We start from the raw sequence: 18,952 nt of genomic DNA on the forward strand, positions 1-18,952 counted from the left end.
CTTCTGCCTTGGCAAGCAGACAAATTTTTTTGCTAAAAACAAATAAAAAGAGGTGGTTGACATTTGCCATCATGGAAGACCTAGATTTTTGTGAGGCAGTAGAAGAAAAGAAAAAAGCAAGTCATTTTTGCAAAGAACAATATTTTTGAAGGAAATATATATTTTTGTTAATAAGAAATTGCTGCCTGAGTAAGAAGCTGAATATTCCATTGTAAAAGTTCAAATTTACAATTGGACATGTTTATTACCAATAGCATTTTGTCAGAACCAAAAATTTCAATGTACAAAATGCCTTTCTAGTGAGTTTCTGGTATTTTTCTCCACTGACTCTGCCGATTCAGTGTAACCCTAACTCATTCAAATGAACTCCTGTTTAATTGAAATGTTTTGCATGTAAAGACGTAAAAGACCTGGTTCTACGGTATAGATATGGAAACTCATGCGGTTATGTAATGCCTTCATGAATATCCAAATTTTACTATTGCTTGCCATATAAATGTACTTACAGATGCATACAGGTTCCAGAGTGTGTCTATACTGAGGAATTTGCTGAATGACACACCACAATCAAGAAACAGCTGAACAAAATCCACTCTGTCCTGAACCAGGGCTGTGAACATGGCATCATAAAGTGGAATGTTCTGTAAGAAACAAAACAAGGAAACAACTATTCTCACAAGAGTAACTTTTCATCTACATTAAGGATATTTTCATGTGTTAATACCAGATACATTTTACTGTGTGGTCCAACAAACACCACTTGTCACAAGAAACTGACAATGGGATGCTAGATGAACCAGCCTCTGAAATTCAATAATGGTAGCATTTATTTACTTAATGATAAAAGCACACAGTGGCTAATCTAAAGAGAGTTGAAAAAATGTATTGAAACAAAATGAAAGTAAAAACTTAAACAGTGAGGTTAATCTTGGGTGTGAACAGATATGAATATAGATGCACAAATGAACACCAAAGTGATGGCTATCTGGAAGCATCTGCCAAGATGGAATTGACAAGAATCAGATGTCATCTTGTAGCATGTGATCAAATACTGTATATGTAGTTTGAATTCAGAAAATTTGTGTTACATATTAATTTTATTTCAGATTTTGTAGGTTTTTTTTAACTCAGATCTCCAGCACCTAGAGAAGTTGCTTTGATTCTCCATATTACTGCATCTGTTAAGTGAAGATGTGTTTTATAAGTAGCAACAGCGTGGATTAACTGAAGGTGTGTTTATAGATAAGTAATAGCATGGATTAACTGAAGGTGTGTTCAATGGCATGGATTAATTGAAGGTGTGGTCAATAGACAGCAAAAGCATGAATTAAGTGAAGGTATGGTCAATAGTTAACTGAAGGTGTCTTCAAAAGGCAGCAACAGCCTGGATTAACTCAAGGTATGATCAACAGATAGCAACAGCATTGATGAACTCAGGGGTTTCAAACTCAAACCACCCTGAGGGCCACATGAGGGCATTTTCGACGCATCTCTCATGCCAATCATTTTGTGGGCCACAAGATACAGCTTGGCAGGTTGTGTGTTTGAGACCCCTGGATTAACTGGAGGTCTGGTCAATAAGAAGCAATATTATGGATTAACTGAAGATGTGGTCAACAGGACAGCAATAAAGACTGCTCACCTGCTCCATAACTTGTCATTACTCACATACTCAGTTAAGTCCATTAACTTGTTTTATATAAATTGCTAAAACAAATATGTGGGTTATTATCTTTGTTTTTCCATTTGCAGAATACTAAACCAAGTTTATATTTATTTGTGACAAAGCAGTAAATATCTCTGACATGCAAGATGGACAAGATTTTCCTTTATAACCTCACACTGGTCATAGCTGATCAGTTTTCATAACTATAGTTGAATTACAAATAATGGTATTTCCTAATTACAGTGCTGAACCAGCCTAGCTGATTATGTTCATTACATGTTAGTGAAGCCATGGTTGCTTAGTCAGTACAATGACAGTCTCGTAATCTAAAGGTCCACCCACCGGGCTGTGTTGGTGTGTCCTTAGGAAATGCCCATATCCCAGGTCCTTATCACAACATAGCCAATAATATTCTAAAATGTGCTATTAAAACTGAGGAAAAAAAATAAAACCATCTACATATTTTTGGCTATCAAGATCATATTTGCATTGTCATGATTAGTTCAAGCATTTCCAGTGGAAAATATGGATTACGTTTTGTATTTTTATGTTTTGTATTTTTAGAGACAATACAAAAAGTACTGATGTATTTAATTTCAGTAATAAAGTCTGTTATCAAAGAATTGCTATATTATGAAACAATCTCGATATTAGAACTTGCTATAATGAGTACTTTGCATATGTCATTACAAAAATGGGCCACTGATCACATTTGTAGATAAATTTCCTGTCATGACTGAGACTTTATTGACTTCAATCCATTGGTTTTTTAATACAGGTAACATGACATCTACCACAGTTCATAAGCTTGACTAGACTGTACTGAAACTTAAGTAATAATAATAATAATAATAATAATAATGATGATGATGATGATGATAATGATGATAATAACTCAGGACCAGTATATGTTCATAATAATTATAAAGAACAGTACATGAGCAGACTGAGTTTTAATAACAATATAGAAAAACAAATACCAGAAACATGCAACTATGTTTTGCAACCATAATTCTTTATTTAAGAAAGAAAACATTAAAACATTATCATTAAGATGTTCTTTAATAAAAACACCTTAATGATACTGTTTTAATGTTTTCTTTTTCTTATGAATGATCTGTGCATTAGGATTGTGTTCAGGAATGACAGGTTGTCGCTAATAGCAAGCTAAGTTATGATATGACCTTATTTACCCAGAGCACTCTAGATCAGAAATGAACTTACCACATGCATCAATACACAACTCTGACTTTAGAAATATTAAAATATTTGGGGAAAATTACAATTTTCATTACTACATAAAGCCTGTTAAAGGAAACCTCTGCTATGACAACAACCTGTCATTTCTGACCACAATCCTAATGCACGGATCGATTTTATTATATAAACATTCTGTCTTGAATGACCACCTGCTGAATGCTGAATGCAACCAACGACTGTGATGTCTTGACAAAATATGCATTTTGACACTGCTATGAATGACCTCATCGCAAAAAAGAGGATAAACTCCACCGACATTTATTTAAATCAATCCTAGTAACAATGACCGCTTAAACCATTCTTATAAAAAAAAAAGAGGCTGGCTACTGATATATGAATTTTTGAGGAATGCCTATAGTGTTTTAGAATTTCTAATGTAAACCAGACTAAAGTACATGTAGATTATTCCCACGCTTAGCCTGGTTCTCGGCCATATTGTAGTTAGCATCTATATGTTGGAGTAGGACCCAGTATCACTATGAATAACCATATCACAAGAACATAGACACCACTGAACTATATGCAATCAACTGTCACAATGACCGCTTGATTAGTAATGATTGTTCTGATAAAAAACAAAAATAAAAGAACACACACAAAAAAACAAAAGAGGATTCTGGCTACCGGTGATAGATGCTACAGTCTTTAAACCAGGCTAACAAACATGTCATGAATTGCCATTGTATTGCTGAAACTGATGTAATGGTTGCATATATTGTCTTTAGAGTTCATCCATATTACCTGGCGATGAATAAGATCATATAAACAGAATGGCCTCCCTTAAGAACAAAAAAACTATTTTAGTGCCAAGCAATGTGGACACTGGTCAGGGTAGCCTATCTTGAGGGGAACAAAAATGGGAAAATTATTCCATTCTGGTACAAAGCAATGTGGACACTGGTCAGGGGTAGCCTATCTTGAGGGGAACAAAACTGGTAAAATTATTCCATTCTGGTACAAAGCAATGTGGACACTGGTCAAGGGTAGCCTATCCTGAGGGGAACAAAATTGGTAAAATTATTCCATTCTGGTACAAAGCAATGTGGCTTCTGATCACAGGTAGCATCACATAAGAAGGGCTTTTCAAGTGGGAGACCAATATATTTTCATGAGTAGAAGACCTACAGTGACAAAAGACCATAATAAAATGAAAGACTAATTTCCATCCAAGACCATAATAAAATGAAAGACTAATTTCCATCCAAGACCATAATAAAATGAAAGACTAATTTCCATCCAAGACCATAATAAAATGAAAGACTAATTTCCATCCAAGACCATAATAAAATGAAAAATACAAGACTAATTTCCATCCATTACTCATGCAAAGAGTCTAAGTTGTTCTTACAGCTTGCATTTACAAGTTTAAACCGCAGACATAGACATGTATCATGTGTTACTAACCTTCCACTGTTCACGGTTGCTGGGTGAGAAGATTTCATTTCTGGCAATGTCAGGTCTGTTCCAGGCCAGAGCTAATGCCAGCTGTGCACTTGCATTGGATTTGTTAGCTGAAGATGTAGAAGATGTATATAATTCATTTGAAGCAATATTGAATAATATCAAGATCAATGTCTCCATGCCCTTAATCAAAGGAAAAATATTTTTTAGTGATCCAATTATTATCATTTTATGAAATTTGAATATTCCTTGGTACATAAATTCACAGATAAGGAAGGGGTTCTGATATTTCCACAGAGTGATAATTTTTCACTGCATCTTAAATTCATTGGTTCTTTAGCAATGTCAGAATCCACAAAAACTGGTACCAAACAAAACAAATAGTGAATTAACTAACAGTACATTCACATACACATTTTAACATAACCTTACATGCACAGTACATACTCCATAACAATAATACAGTAATAAATATGAATTTTGTAACAAACATACATGCATACTGCATACTCCATAACAATAATACAGTAATAAATATGAATTTTGTAACAAACATACATGCATACTGCATACTCCATAACAATAATACAGTAATAAATATGAATTTAGTAACATAAAATTACCTATAGAATACCGTACATTCACATAAACATATATGCCTAGCATATACTCCATAACAATAGTAAAGTAATAAATATGAATTTTGTAACATAAACATATATACATAGTACATACTTCATAACAATATTACAGTAATAAATATGAATTTAGTAACGTAAAATTACCTATAGAATACCGTACATTCACATAAACATATATGCATAGCATATACTCCAAAACAATAGTAAAGTAATAAATATGAATTTTGTAACATAAACATATATACATAGTACATACTTCATAACAATATTACAGTAATAAATATGAATTTTGTAACATAAAATTACCTATAGAATACCGTACATTCATATAAACATATATGCATAGCATATACTTCATAACAATAATACAGTAATAAATATGAATTTTGTAACATAAACATACATGCATACTGCATACTCCATAACAATAATACAGTAATAAATATGAATTTTGTGACATAAGCTTGCATGTATAGTGCATATTTTATAACAAGAATACAGTACATTCACATCAATTTTATGAGAGAAGTTTACATGTATGGTGAATATTACATTACATAATAAGAAAGAGCATGCAAAATTTCAACTCACCTTTAAACTTTATTTTTCTTCTTTAAATCTTAATGACAATTTAGATCAAATCACAAAACAACAACAAAAATCTGGACAGGAGACTTATATCACCAAGATGAGGCAGCCAACTCAGCCTTATCGATTCTTTTTTTTAATTACACAAATGTAACAAAGTTGTCATCATTTTTACTACTGCAAAAAGATGAAATTTTAATTTAAGTTTTGATGTTGTAAGAATACAGAAAAACTACAGAAAATTCTTTAAGGAAATTCATTTAACTGTTTCACTGCAACAACAGTTTTGATGTAAGAATTTAGAAAAAACTGAAGAAAATTCTTTAACGAAATTCATTTAATTAACTGTTTCACTGCAACAACAGTTTCTTTTCTAATGAAGAAACATAACTTACAATGGGAACTGTCACCATTTTGTGAGTAAAAGTTAGAAATTTTTATGTTAAAAATGTCCCATATAGTCTGGTTATTGTTTATAAATGGGTATTCCTTATTATTATTAATATTATTTCCTTCCGCAAGAATATTTTTCCAGTGGGTCAGAGTGACTGGATTTGCAATGAATTTTGTTTTTTGCAGATTCTTTGAGTCATTTTGAAATTAATGGAATATTAGTAAACTTGACCTAATTTTAAGTGCTTCTGACCAATAAATACAAAAGCTTGATAGATATGATTGAAATCTACATTATACAAATTAAAATACATGCAGAAAATGATAGGTCACAGTGACAGTACACTCCTTTAAAACACTGAAATAGGCATCCCAATACCCATTGTCCAGTGACTGACACCTGGTACCCAGTGAAAATAGGATGATCAGTACTAATTGTCACAATCAGTGATTGGTAACTGTTCACCAGGCAAAGACTGAACAGACAATAAAGATCTGATTGAAGAGTCTATGACTTTATTCTGATAAACTATCTTCCCTCAATCTGTCATCAGATCTACTAGAGATCTACTATAGTGAGAAGAAACTAGTTCTTCCCTTGTACCAAGAAGGCAGGGTTTTCCATTTGTGGATAGGAGAAAGTGGATCTCTTCTTCCTGCCCCCGTCAACATGGTAATTTGATGCCTAGACCCTTACCTCATAGGACCAAAGGCAATAATAAGGACAACTGTTTGCACACATACACATGGTACATGCTAAGTATGATGGGTGCACATCCAGTGCAGTGTTTTTATCAAAACATTTACAAAGATCTTAAGAAAGGAAATACAAAAAAAAATGTTGTTGTGGGGTTTATTGCCATTTTTCAGCACACGATAGGCTATACATGGTGGCCATTATTAAAGGTGGAGGAAGAACCCGGGAAAGCCCTGGAAAGAACCATCGACCCATGAGAAGCTACTGGCAAGCTTTCTCACATACCCACATTGGCCGAATCCGAGACTAGAACCCACGCAGACAGAGGTAAGATGGCAGTGATCCGTAACATTGACAGCAACAGGAAGAAGTCAGACAAAACCCCATTGCCATGCCAGAGAAAATTCCAACTCCAATAAAGGGTATGTATAAGATGCTTCAACTTCAAGAGTTGGCTGGGTAATACTTATCCTAACACCTGTTATCAAGATAGGGATAAAAATAAAGTAGCACTGCTTCACTTGTGAGGTACTCAAAATCCACAAATTTAACAAAAAGGGACACAGATGAACAAACACTATGCAAGGACTGGGGTGAATATATAAAAAAAAAAACAATAATGGGTATGATATGTCAAACAAAAAAAATGATGAAAAATTGGAGTATTCAAGAGATCGATGAAAAGAAGATGAAGTGCAAGGAAAAAATACAATATTCTGAATGACAGAAGTTGACTGGGATCATATTCTTTTATTATTCTAGATCTCCAAATAATAACTGGAGGTGGGGACCATCTCTTTGGTCTGGGGACTAGCACAAGGAAATTGTATAGTAATGCAATAATGGCAGGTTTTGTATTATTACTATGAAAACAATAATTACCTAGTACCAATACAATAAAAGCAGTCATTGTATTACTACTAATTAAACATTAATTACCTTTCAGAAGAGCATACAGTATAGCTCTGTCAATGTCTTTCGTTTCTGCTTCATTCAGATTGAAAACATTAATCTGGAAAAAATAACAGAAATAATCAATCTTTCAAACTATCTTGCTAATATTAGTATGCAATTTTACATGAAAGGCCTGGTAAACACCTGATGCAAGATTGAATAAACACTAGACCTACTGTACTGCCATGGCCAACCATGGCTAATCATTGTATGTTTTATTACATACTTTTTCCATGACTCCTCACTGGCCCTCATCTTCCTCTGCCACCCATGAGTTGGGAGAAAACCATGACCCAACGGTCTTCGTAAGAGATGTGGTAACAGACAAATGGATGGATAAATAGACAGATGGACAGGCAACAGTACGACACTATCCTCACACTTTAATACATACTGCAATGGATATTCATTCATTATCCCCTGATTGATCTTAACTCCTTGCTGGGGATGGTGGTGAAGGAAATACAAAAAAACATACTTTAATAACTCAAAGATAAATAAATATGCATGGGTTATACCTAATCTGCATATTTCTGAGTCATGCATGAGGTACAAATAAACTAATAATTGAATATAGGTTCCTGCGTTTGTATGGGAAAATATGAACAAGATTTTTTTGGATGGATACTGCATGACCTTTGGAATCTTCGCCCAAGTTTTCCAAGAAAATACTGCCAAAGAACATTTAAAATTCGTCTGGCATTAATAATGAGAGGGTAGGATGGTTGTCAGGTTTTATGAGTCTGAAAATGAAATAACTGTTTCTAGCATGGAAAATTCAAGATAAAATTAAGCTAACTTTATAATTTCTCACTAATAAAGAATACATTGAAGAGATAAATTAATTTGATATTGGTCTCTGAATAACTTAACAACAACAATGATCATAGTACTTGGATATGAAAATATTCTGGGGTATATACAAAACTGTATTATATATTTCATAATAAGATAATGAACTATATTGGTGGAAGAAAAACATCATCACAGTGGCAATAGCCCTATCATCAACATAGTGGCAATCTCACCTTTGGAATTACTTTCATTGCCTATTTTGGAAATATAGCTGCCCTTATGGATGACATTCAAATTTGTATTTCCATACTTACAGCTATTATGGTAATCACTTCATCCCTTGCATGCTGAAATGAAGTATACCCATTACCCATCCATTGTCCACAACAAATTTTTCACTATAAAGAAAGTTGTTATTGCACAAGGAATGAACTCAAAAGAGGTGCCAAATTACTGAATTGAAGATAATCCTGTGCAAATTAGGCAGTTCAACCTCCATACTGACTTGAAGGATAAATCCTGTGCAAATTAGGCTGTTCAAACTCCATACTGACTTGAAAATAAATCCTGTACAAATGAGACAGTTCAACTTCCATACTGGTTTGAAGGTTAAGTCCTGTGCAAATTAGGCAGTTCAACCTCCACTCTATTCTGTGCAAATTAGGCAGTTCAACCTCCACACTGATGTGAAGGATAAATCCTATGCATTTGGGCTGTTCGACCTCCATACTGACTTGAAGGATAAATCCTGTGCAAATTAGGCAGTTCAACCTCAATACTGACTTGAAGGAAAAATCCTAAGCAAAAAAAGCAGTTCAACCTCCACACCAAGTTGAAATATAAATTGTGTGCAAACTTGGTAGTTCAACATTCACACTGACTTGAAGGATAAATCATGTGCAAATTAGGAGATTCAACCTCCACAATGATGTGCAGTAATGGGATAAAACATTTTATTGCAACAGTTACATGGTATTAAACAAATTGGTTGATGTTTCTTTTAAACGGACTTATTTACCTTTAAACATTGTGTCATATCAGGGCTGTTCCATTTAAACATACATGGTACCCAGGGAAGGCAGTTTTTAAAAAAATATCTGCCAGAGTACTTTGATTTCACTGAATTCATATTAAAATGATAAGAAAATTCTAAACTGCATCTATGGGTGAGTACCCCACTTTAAAAGTGCCTTCCCTGGGTCCCATGTATGTTTTAATGGAACAGCCCTCATTCAAAAAATAACATTTTCTTCAAAATAAAGAATTTTCAATTCTGAAGGCTGTAATATTCTCTACATTAGAGATCCTCAAAATGTACACGATTATTGTTAATGGTTACAAGACAGCTCTAGTCAAATTAAACTGTTTGAAAACAATTTCATTTTTTCTATTATTACAAAGCACAAAATAATACGCTGAGGCCTTATTTATTTGATATCATCTTAACCATACAGTGAAAAGTTAATATTGACTTGCTTTGACAAATACCATTTTGGAACTGAATGGTGTAACTTAGGTTTGGTTCATTAGCACAATCCATTATTTAATCTGATCTGAAAAATCTGGATATATGTGTTTTCTGTCAAAGCATTTTTATAAAACAGTAAGCACTCCAATAAATGTTAATGATAGACCTGACATTTTAGTAAGGTTACTAAAGGATCAGAATTAGCCTTCAAATAATACAAAGATGATCTGTTGCCTAAATTAAGATATATACAATCAAGTATCCAGGTGACAGCCAGTCAATTATCAATTTTGCAGTTTGAAAAACAAACCAAAAAAAAAATCTGGCAAAAAATTAAACATTTGGCAAATATTTCTAGCAAAAGCAAAACCTTTTTAGACAGCTTTTCTGGCAATCTGCCTGTTTCCAAGGCAACTGCAAACTGTACAGACCAAGATATGCCACTGTATAATAAACCAGCAGACTTAAGTCTATGCAGTTTGTTAAGACTAATCAGTAGAACAAGCAACAAAAACCCTAAATTGCCATAGCATTATTCAACTAAAAATCAGGGTCTATGTTGTTTGCCATTGGCAAAGATATACAGTATGCTATAGGTATGGAAATAGATGTTCCTGAGAAAATGAGATCAAGTAGTAAGCCATACAATAAACAAAAATTATAAATATCACTAGTAGTAACTTAGAAATCATGCTACTAGGAAAAATTTATTTATTTACTGATGTACTTTTTTGGTAGCACAGAGAATTGATAAAGACAGATATCTATTTTTGTGCCAGGATTTGTGAAATTTTGTAATTACAGTTGGATTATATTTAATAGTGCACTAAAAAAATGAAACACTAAATATTTTTTACAAAAGGACAACTTCCCAAAAAAAAATGTTAACAATGCAAAAATTATTTTTTAGTGCTCCCATTGTCAGATGCAAACCTGCAAAGAACCCAAAGCCAAATGACAAGAATTTACTGTAATAGGGATTTTATGCAACTGCACATTTACTGAATCATGAAATTGATTGTAAACACACACACACACACACATAAAAACAATGACAGAAAATTGCATACCATCTTTCTTTTGCTGGCAAGTATTTCTTTCAGCTGTCGAACACATTCTCCAATTTGTTCCTCTTTGTTGCTGTCTTTTGCCTGCCATTCAAATACATTTCCTGCTTTCTCCTTCAATTCATCATCGAAGTTTGTAGGAAATCTGGATTTCTCTTCACTGGAAATAAACACGAATAAGCATAAACAATGGATTCTAATGTAAATGTGAATGTTATTTCCAAATATAAAGGTCAAATTTTAAAACCTGCATCAGCATAAAGATATAAGGGTGTAACTAATATTTATATATAGCCTTCACATATATAATGTGTTAGGTATATCTATATTTTTTGTAACTCCTGGTACATAATTTTATCAATTTTTATAATTCTTATTCATTGCTGTAATGTGTACAGAATATCTTTTGTTCAGTCTGACCTATGTGACTTAAGTATAGTATTATGTAGGATCTATAAATAGATGTTTGCATATGTGTTGACAATTAGTAATAATAATCTTAATAATAAGACTTAAAATGGCACCTATAGCATAGTTTCTCAGCGACTGATGGGATATCAATGATTCGAGAACCATTCTGTGGCTTCCCATTGGTTGTGCTAAGTTATGTGAAAATGCTTAATTCAACATAAAATCAATAGTGATTGTCACATGGGGTCTATTGCGAAGTACAGCCGCAATATACAGTGTATATAAGGAGAAAATTAAGCAATCAGATTCATTCTGATTTTTGGAGTCATTCAAACATATTGTCTTCCTGATGTAAGTTTGCAAACACATTTTATGTTGTATTTTGATATTTTTCAAGAGGAAAAAGATTTATTTGGACAGTTCAGTGGAAATAGAAAGACTAGTACTCATTATTTGGACCATAATATTATTCTGGAACTGATATAAATTATTCAAAGAAATTCTGGACAATGCCATCGTGACAACATCACAGTTTTTGGAGGACCAGTACACTTCTGGTATTGAAATTTATAAGGAAATTTTCATTCATTTAGGACTTTCATAGACCTTTATAAGGACTAGTTTGGATTCATGTCATAATAATTAAGTTCCTCTCACATTTTTCACTTATAACTTTGATAATTTATTGTTTGTTGAGTTTTAAATAAAACTTGTTGGTTTTGCTTCTTTTCTGTGATTTAAGTTTGTGAATATAAAGTCAAAACAAATGTGTATGTGAGTGTGTGTGTGATTTGGATTTTTAACATAGCTTTAACAATTTTTCAGTCATATTGCTACGATGTCTGCAGTGTGACAGTTCATAGTGATGTCTATAGCATTGGGGCATCATGTCACAGACATGTAGCATGATGTCTCACCCAGTCACATTATCCTGACACCAGGCCGACCAGTCCTAACACTAACCTCTTAATGCTGAGCGCCAAGCGAGGCAGCTGTTAGTACCATTTTTGTAAGCCTTTGGTATGACTCAGCCAGGGATTGAACCCAAAACCTGCCGCATCCAAGGCAGACTCTCTAACCACTAGGCCACTGGAGCAGTCATAACAAATGTAATTGGGTAACTAATATTTATATATAGCCTTCACAGACATATCATACGGGTTTTTCTGTTTTTTTAGTAATGGCATTGCTATCTGAGAGTAAATAGGCGTCATTTTACAAAATTGTAAGGGGTTTCATGCCAGGATGCTTTTGTCAAATTTGGTCAAATTCTGTTGACCCATTTGTAGAAGCTAAATAACAAAGTTCAAAAAAGGATGTCAGATGACAGACTATACAAAACAAGGGAACATTCCATAAGCTCACTTTACCTAACAACCTGTTGAGCTAAAAGCAGTGAAAATACTTGTGCTTGCAAGATTATGTTAAACACTGCATGAAACCACGAGATTAAAAGCAAAATAACTCTAGAAAACTTGCTAGAGCAAAGAGATTTGTTGATATGCACATCCTGAGATGACAATAACTTTTACCAAGTTCCATGGGGATCCATTAAAAGTTATGCGAAAAGATGCATTCTCTAAATTTTGTCATGTCTTCAGGCGATGACCTAATGTTTGGAGACTTCTGACTGCAGAACTATAATCTGACAAAAGAGATCAATTTCATAATCTGAGGTTCAAAATAACAATAATTCTGCCAAAATCAGAGTGATTGGTATTTATGTATCAGACTATTTTTAAAAAGTCTTTCTGTTGATCTTAGGGGTCAAACTAATCAGAGTATGACAGTCAACCAGTCATACCCACAATGCTTTGCAGAAAATTACATTGAATGGCTCTGAATGTCATCAGCTACAAAATACACTTCCAAAAAAAGTGGAATTCATTCAACTATAAACATTAACTGTTGGCATTTCTTTGTATTTGGTCAAAAATTAATATTCTAAATTTGATGAATTATTTGTCAAAAATTGATGATATACCAATCTGACTACATTGAAATTTGTCTTGCTTTATAAGGATAAAGATATTATTATTGCAAAGCTTGCTCTGCCTAGGAATTTTCAAGATGGTGGATGTCATGTTTACCCCAACCCAGAGTAGCCCAGTTGAAACATGTATAATCAAGGTAATTCTGACGGGTCATTGTTTGATGTCGAACATTGCCGAAGGCTAGCACTAATCCGTTACGTAAGACTGTTGTGGCTAGAATCAAAAAACCGGACATCGGAGTTGTGAGGCGCCCGATAGCCAGTTATCACATAGGTGTCGAAATGTTTCCAAGATCAAAAGAAATTGCATGAAGAAGTGGGAGTGTCCTAACTTCTTTCCCCTGCAAACAGACAGACAGGTTGAACTGGCCGCTAAGACGATTGGACAGGGGCACAGCGCCACCCAATCAGAATCGAGATGGGGGAGACCTTGATTTGGGTAGAATGATATCCCTGCGTTTTCCGGCAAAAGTTAGTTCGCTGAGAGAAATTACCCAGAGAAGAGGTTAGCGTAACTCTGAATAGCCATTCGTTATTGGCGGGAAAATCTTAGAGCGGGAAATTCTAAGTACAGAAAGCTTCAAAGGGTCAGTAGATATTTGTTCGGTCTTTGTGGAATGCGACTGCATTTTAATTGTAGGTCGTATGTATACTTTATTAGTACTAGAATCGTAGTACGAAGAATTACTTTGTTTTGTTAATATGTTTGCATATTTTGAAGAAATGAGTTGATATTTGTAAAGAATTATATAGCTTGCCAGCTGTCGTAAGAGTTAATATTGTAATTTAATATGTGGGTATTTTATAGTAGACTAACACATATGTTCATATGATTATAGATTTTGCCATTGTTGAATATTTGTAATGTACAGACATGCGTCTGATTTTGTCAGATTGTAGTACGATGAGATTAAATATATATGTGTATATACTGAAGTGATGCAATGTATTGATGTCTGTATAACAATTCGCTGATACTGTGTTATTACGCCATTGTTTACCCTGCAAGAAGTGTGTGGGAATTTCGATGTGTATGCATGCGTGGCCGAAACAGTGACAGCTATCTGATGGTTAATTGTTGTTATAGTGTGAGGTGAGGTTCGATAAAACATTTGTTAATGCCTTGTGGTTTTTCACAGGAAGCTTTGAGGGACAGACCAGTTTCAGTTTGGTCCCGTAGTCTCAGATAGAGAGACGGAGGAAAAGAGAAAAAAGGAGAGAACTCAGGACAAGTTGAAGTCTAGGAGCGAATTGGAGGAGGAGATAGTCGAGAGGGAAACAGAGACAAAGGAGGAGTTAGAGGAACAGAAAGAAGGAAGAATCAGCGGGAATAGATGAGTAGATGCAAGGACAGGGGGAAAATCGAACTCACACTGTAAATCACGGGATGAATTAGGCTGTCACTTGGTTGAGGGAAAGACGAGTGATTGGAAGTTATCGTTTTTAAATTATCACATTTATTAAATTGTTATTGATTGAATTTCATCTTTGTGTTCTCTATAATTTAACCGTCGGCATTGCTGACTGGGGGCTCAGAGCTGTAAATCTACATCATCACTAATTTAACTTTCTAACCTAACGAGCCAGGGTGGAACTTTCAATTTAATTTAATTAAATTATATTGGGGAACCCCACCCCAATACGACAGAACGCCACAGTGGAAATCAATCTGTGCTGTGATGGCAATGCACAGATAAGTCCACTGTGCTCTATATCAACTGTGAACATCAAATTTATTGCATGTAATTCAATATGCATTTATTTACTAATGTCAAGTAAAATGTTCTGAATAAATATCAGACATTCATAATGGACAAGATTTTCCTGCAAAACTTCAAAATGGCACTCTCCAGTAAACAAAACAAATGCTGCAAGATTTTCTTTTAGTGAGCTAACTATCTCAAAAAAAGAAAGTCTTTGTTCCAGCTGTGACACATTATGGGTATTTCTAACACAACCAACAAACAAATGTTTTGATTCAGCAAGTAATGTATTCTTTATTGAATCCAGCCCACTTTCCATTACAACACCCACATAAGACTTACTCATCTTTGACTTTCGACAATTGATATCCAAATGCGATGAAGTCTGCTGCTCGACCAGAACCCTGCAATGCCAGAACTGGAATATCTTCCATGACTGATTTAGAGACCGTTTTCATCGTGTTAACTCCTCCTTCAACCACTATCTTCACCACAGGCAAATCCACACCTACATGCATGAAAGATTTCAGAAAATAGAAATAGATAAGGGGTATGTTATTGTTTGATGAATACCTGAGGACTACTGATGACAAACTATTTAACATACTGAGTAAAAGTCCATAGATTTCAAACTCATTTGGACTTCAATCAGTTTTAAGTAAAAGGAATAAATTCACAAAATCCTAAGCTCAATAACTCAGTTTCAGTGAATATGTAAAATACAACACAGTAAATTCAAATTTAAACATCTTCATTTGGCATCTACTAATGTCTGCTTACTTGACTAAAAATTCAGACAATAAACTTTCTGTACAATGCCAAGTACATGACACAATATTGCATATATTTCTGGGAACAATATTGCATATATTTCTGTTCATTTTGTACCTTTAATTAGAACTCACTAGTCCTTCATGAATAATAATGAGATGTTTGTGTGTTTCATGTCTCTTGCTGATACAGTATAATGCATGAGTTGATAAACATATAAACTGGTACCCAAACACGTGATTGACAATGAGGCAAATGGAGGGGATTAGAAACTTATTAAAGTGCCTCATACAATTTTCTTCATCCTTAATGAAAGGTGATTATTATTTCAAGGAAACAATTCAAAAATGTGCATGTTGCTGATGCCATTGGTATATGGGCTGGTTATCTTTTGTAATATTAATGCATCCATTGTAGTGTGACTGGAACTAATTATGGAATTTAAAGCTATTGTTTTTAACAGATAAAAACTGTAGTTACAGAAAAGCAGAAAATATTTGGTATTTAATTTTGGTTTATATCAGGACTTGGAGACAATTTTGCTTTAAAAGAAATGGAATCAGACGTTTTAGTAAACAATGAGACTGATTTTAACTTAAGTATAAACTATTTAGAGAGACTAAACACAGAAAATATGATTTTAAAATAGTATTGGTGTATTTCTTATGTTTTTTTGCAATTAGTTAAAACATTTTCAAATTTTAAAAAATGTATGACCCTTGTGTGCAAGTTGGTGCAAATGGAACTGGACACTGCCAAGTGAAATTTTTATAACTACTTGTGTTGGGCCCATGTCTGAGAAAATGGGTATTTTTAGCCATGGAGGGACAGAGCAAGGATATAATGAACATGGATATTACCTGTAGATAATTGGAGAAAAAATTAAAAAGACATCCTAGCAAATTTAGACTTTGATACTATTGTAAATTTACTATTTTTCATAGGGTATCAGTTTTTGTGGATTCTGTGTAAGCTGCATCCACAAAGTTAAAGAATCAATGAAAAATGATTCTTCTGTGGAAGCAGTCCAGAAATGTCACGACTAACAAATATGTCATCTGAGGCCCCCCATAAAAATTGATGCCCACAAAATGAAATGAACTCTCTGTATTACACAAGTTGTAATACTGCCAAAGAAACACCAAAATCATTTATATGTATTTTCATCTACAAAATCACTAATTTTAGTGGTGTAACAATATACTGATACATTGTTAGATAAAAATTCTTTGTACAGGTATTTTCATGCAGTCTATTAGACGGATTTAAACTATTTTTGTTTACAAAATAAGATACATGGCATTGCAAAATAACATAATAACTAGTCAATAATGGTTGATTATGGTAAAACAAAGTCTTGACTGGAGGAATTTGGCCACAATGGGGCACAGCAGAAGATTATGGGATATATGTACTGCAAAAATGTAATTTCTGTAACACATACAATCCCTTAAGTCATGTAGCGAGTAGGAAAATATTGCAATTTAGGACAATACATAAGAACATTGCAATTAATTCATTCCTATTTCCTATTTTCTTGTATTAATATCAGCCTGCAGATGTTTTTAATGTTGTGTTAAGATATAATTTGATAAAAAAACATTTGTTTGACCCAGAATTCATTTGGGACATTTAATTCATTTGGACTTCTGCAGAACTTTTTAAGATTATTTTGGATTTAATTCATAATACTGTAAGTTTCTCTCACATTTTCATTTTATAATTTAGAGAATTACATTATTTGTGAAATTTTACAAAACTTGTTGGTTTTGCTTCTTTCTGTTACTTAATTTATGACCATAAAGTCATGACATGATGGAAAATAGACCATCTACCGGTATAAGCTCTCCTGATCTATAACCAGATGGAAAGAATTTTGCCTACTTTGTGTCTCTGCCACTCCCGTGTCAATCTTCTTTGATATGAATTTCTCTAGCTTGGCTCCAAGTTCAATCTCAACACCATATTTGTTGATGGAACCGTCATCCACAAGAATAAAGTGTGTATGGTTGTGATCTAATGGGACCTCTCTATCCCTCGTTTCACCCAAGTCTTCAGAGCTGTAAATAGCTGGCCAGAGCCCTCGGTCCTGGAAATAAGAAGTAGTGAGTACAGTAAATTGTGTGGACATCAATACAGAAGAAAAAAATCACAACCAAGACCAATGAGACTGAAGTGGGGAAAAGTGGTCTTAAGTGGAGGTGGTCTGATATCCAAGTACATGGTTTAAATACAAATCACTCAAACCGTTTGCTATTGGTGAGTCTTCTTATTTTGGAGATAGTCTGGAGGTTTTAATCTACTGTCCCCAAAGAAATAATGCAATTAACATGCCATCTGCTTGGCATTCAAGTCAGAAAGATCCCTTTTAAACTGTTTAGGGCATTGCCATCAAAATAATACCTTGTCCCTCCTTGTGTTATAAAGAAAACCAGAAAGACAGCATTAAACAAAATTTCATGAAATGTTTAAACTGACTTAACATGGGCATTTAAAACATTATGAGCTTATGCAAAAGATGCCATTGCATATGTCCATTTTAACATTTCCAATTGCCATTGTTTACATCATTTATTCCAAACAATACTTTGCCTCTCACCTGCTCACCCATGGCATAATCCATATACCTAGCAATATCACTGGAATGTTAAAAGTAGGTTACAGTAACCTCCTGTTCCCTGCAATAAGCAGCACACTTCACAAAAAATAAACCCATCAAATTTCATGACTTTAATACAATACTAATAGAATCAGAGAAACTAGTTACTACAAAGCTTAATGGTAACACACCAACAATAAAGACAACACTATCAGACTGTATTGCCTATGCATCACTGGTTAAGTCAAAAGTCAATTTGTGATGAAAAACTAGAATTAATGTCCTGTGGAATGAGTACCAGCCCTGGTTACCTGCTTCATTGTGTCCTTGGAAAAGAATTTTTTTAGCAAATTATTTTTTTCTATAATACTTACCTGATAACATTACATTAGGATACTTTCTTTGCTACCTCTAAATCCAGCCCTTCCAGAAAAAGGTGGGGGGGGTGTGTGTGTCTTTCTATCTATATATTATGCAAAGCCAAGCAACTCTTACAGGTTAACTCCCCTTTCCACCTGCTAGGTGACTACTGGTATATCTGGCTT

At 33.9% G+C, this 18,952-nt stretch overlaps 1 protein-coding gene across 1 annotated transcript in view; it reads right to left on the reverse strand.

Moving 5' to 3' along the window:
* Positions 1-18,952, reverse strand: part of LOC149803623 (transient receptor potential cation channel subfamily M member-like 2) — a 155,179-nt gene that overhangs the window by 110,754 nt on the left and 25,473 nt on the right. Inside the window, exons 7-12 of the mRNA XM_089953363.1 lie at positions 17,693-17,897; positions 15,380-15,545; positions 10,934-11,090; positions 7,586-7,658; positions 4,331-4,437; positions 507-641 (exon numbers count right to left, since the gene is read on the reverse strand). Of these exons, the coding sequence (XP_089809489.1) occupies positions 507-641; positions 4,331-4,437; positions 7,586-7,658; positions 10,934-11,090; positions 15,380-15,545; positions 17,693-17,897 (843 nt within the window). The remainder of the gene's footprint in view (positions 1-506; positions 642-4,330; positions 4,438-7,585; positions 7,659-10,933; positions 11,091-15,379; positions 15,546-17,692; positions 17,898-18,952) is intronic.

Source organism: Sinohyriopsis cumingii, chromosome 3 (genome assembly GCF_028554795.1).
Source record: "Sinohyriopsis cumingii isolate HCF-2022 chromosome 3, ASM2855479v2, whole genome shotgun sequence".
NCBI classification, from domain to species: domain Eukaryota; kingdom Metazoa; phylum Mollusca; class Bivalvia; order Unionida; family Unionidae; genus Sinohyriopsis; species Sinohyriopsis cumingii.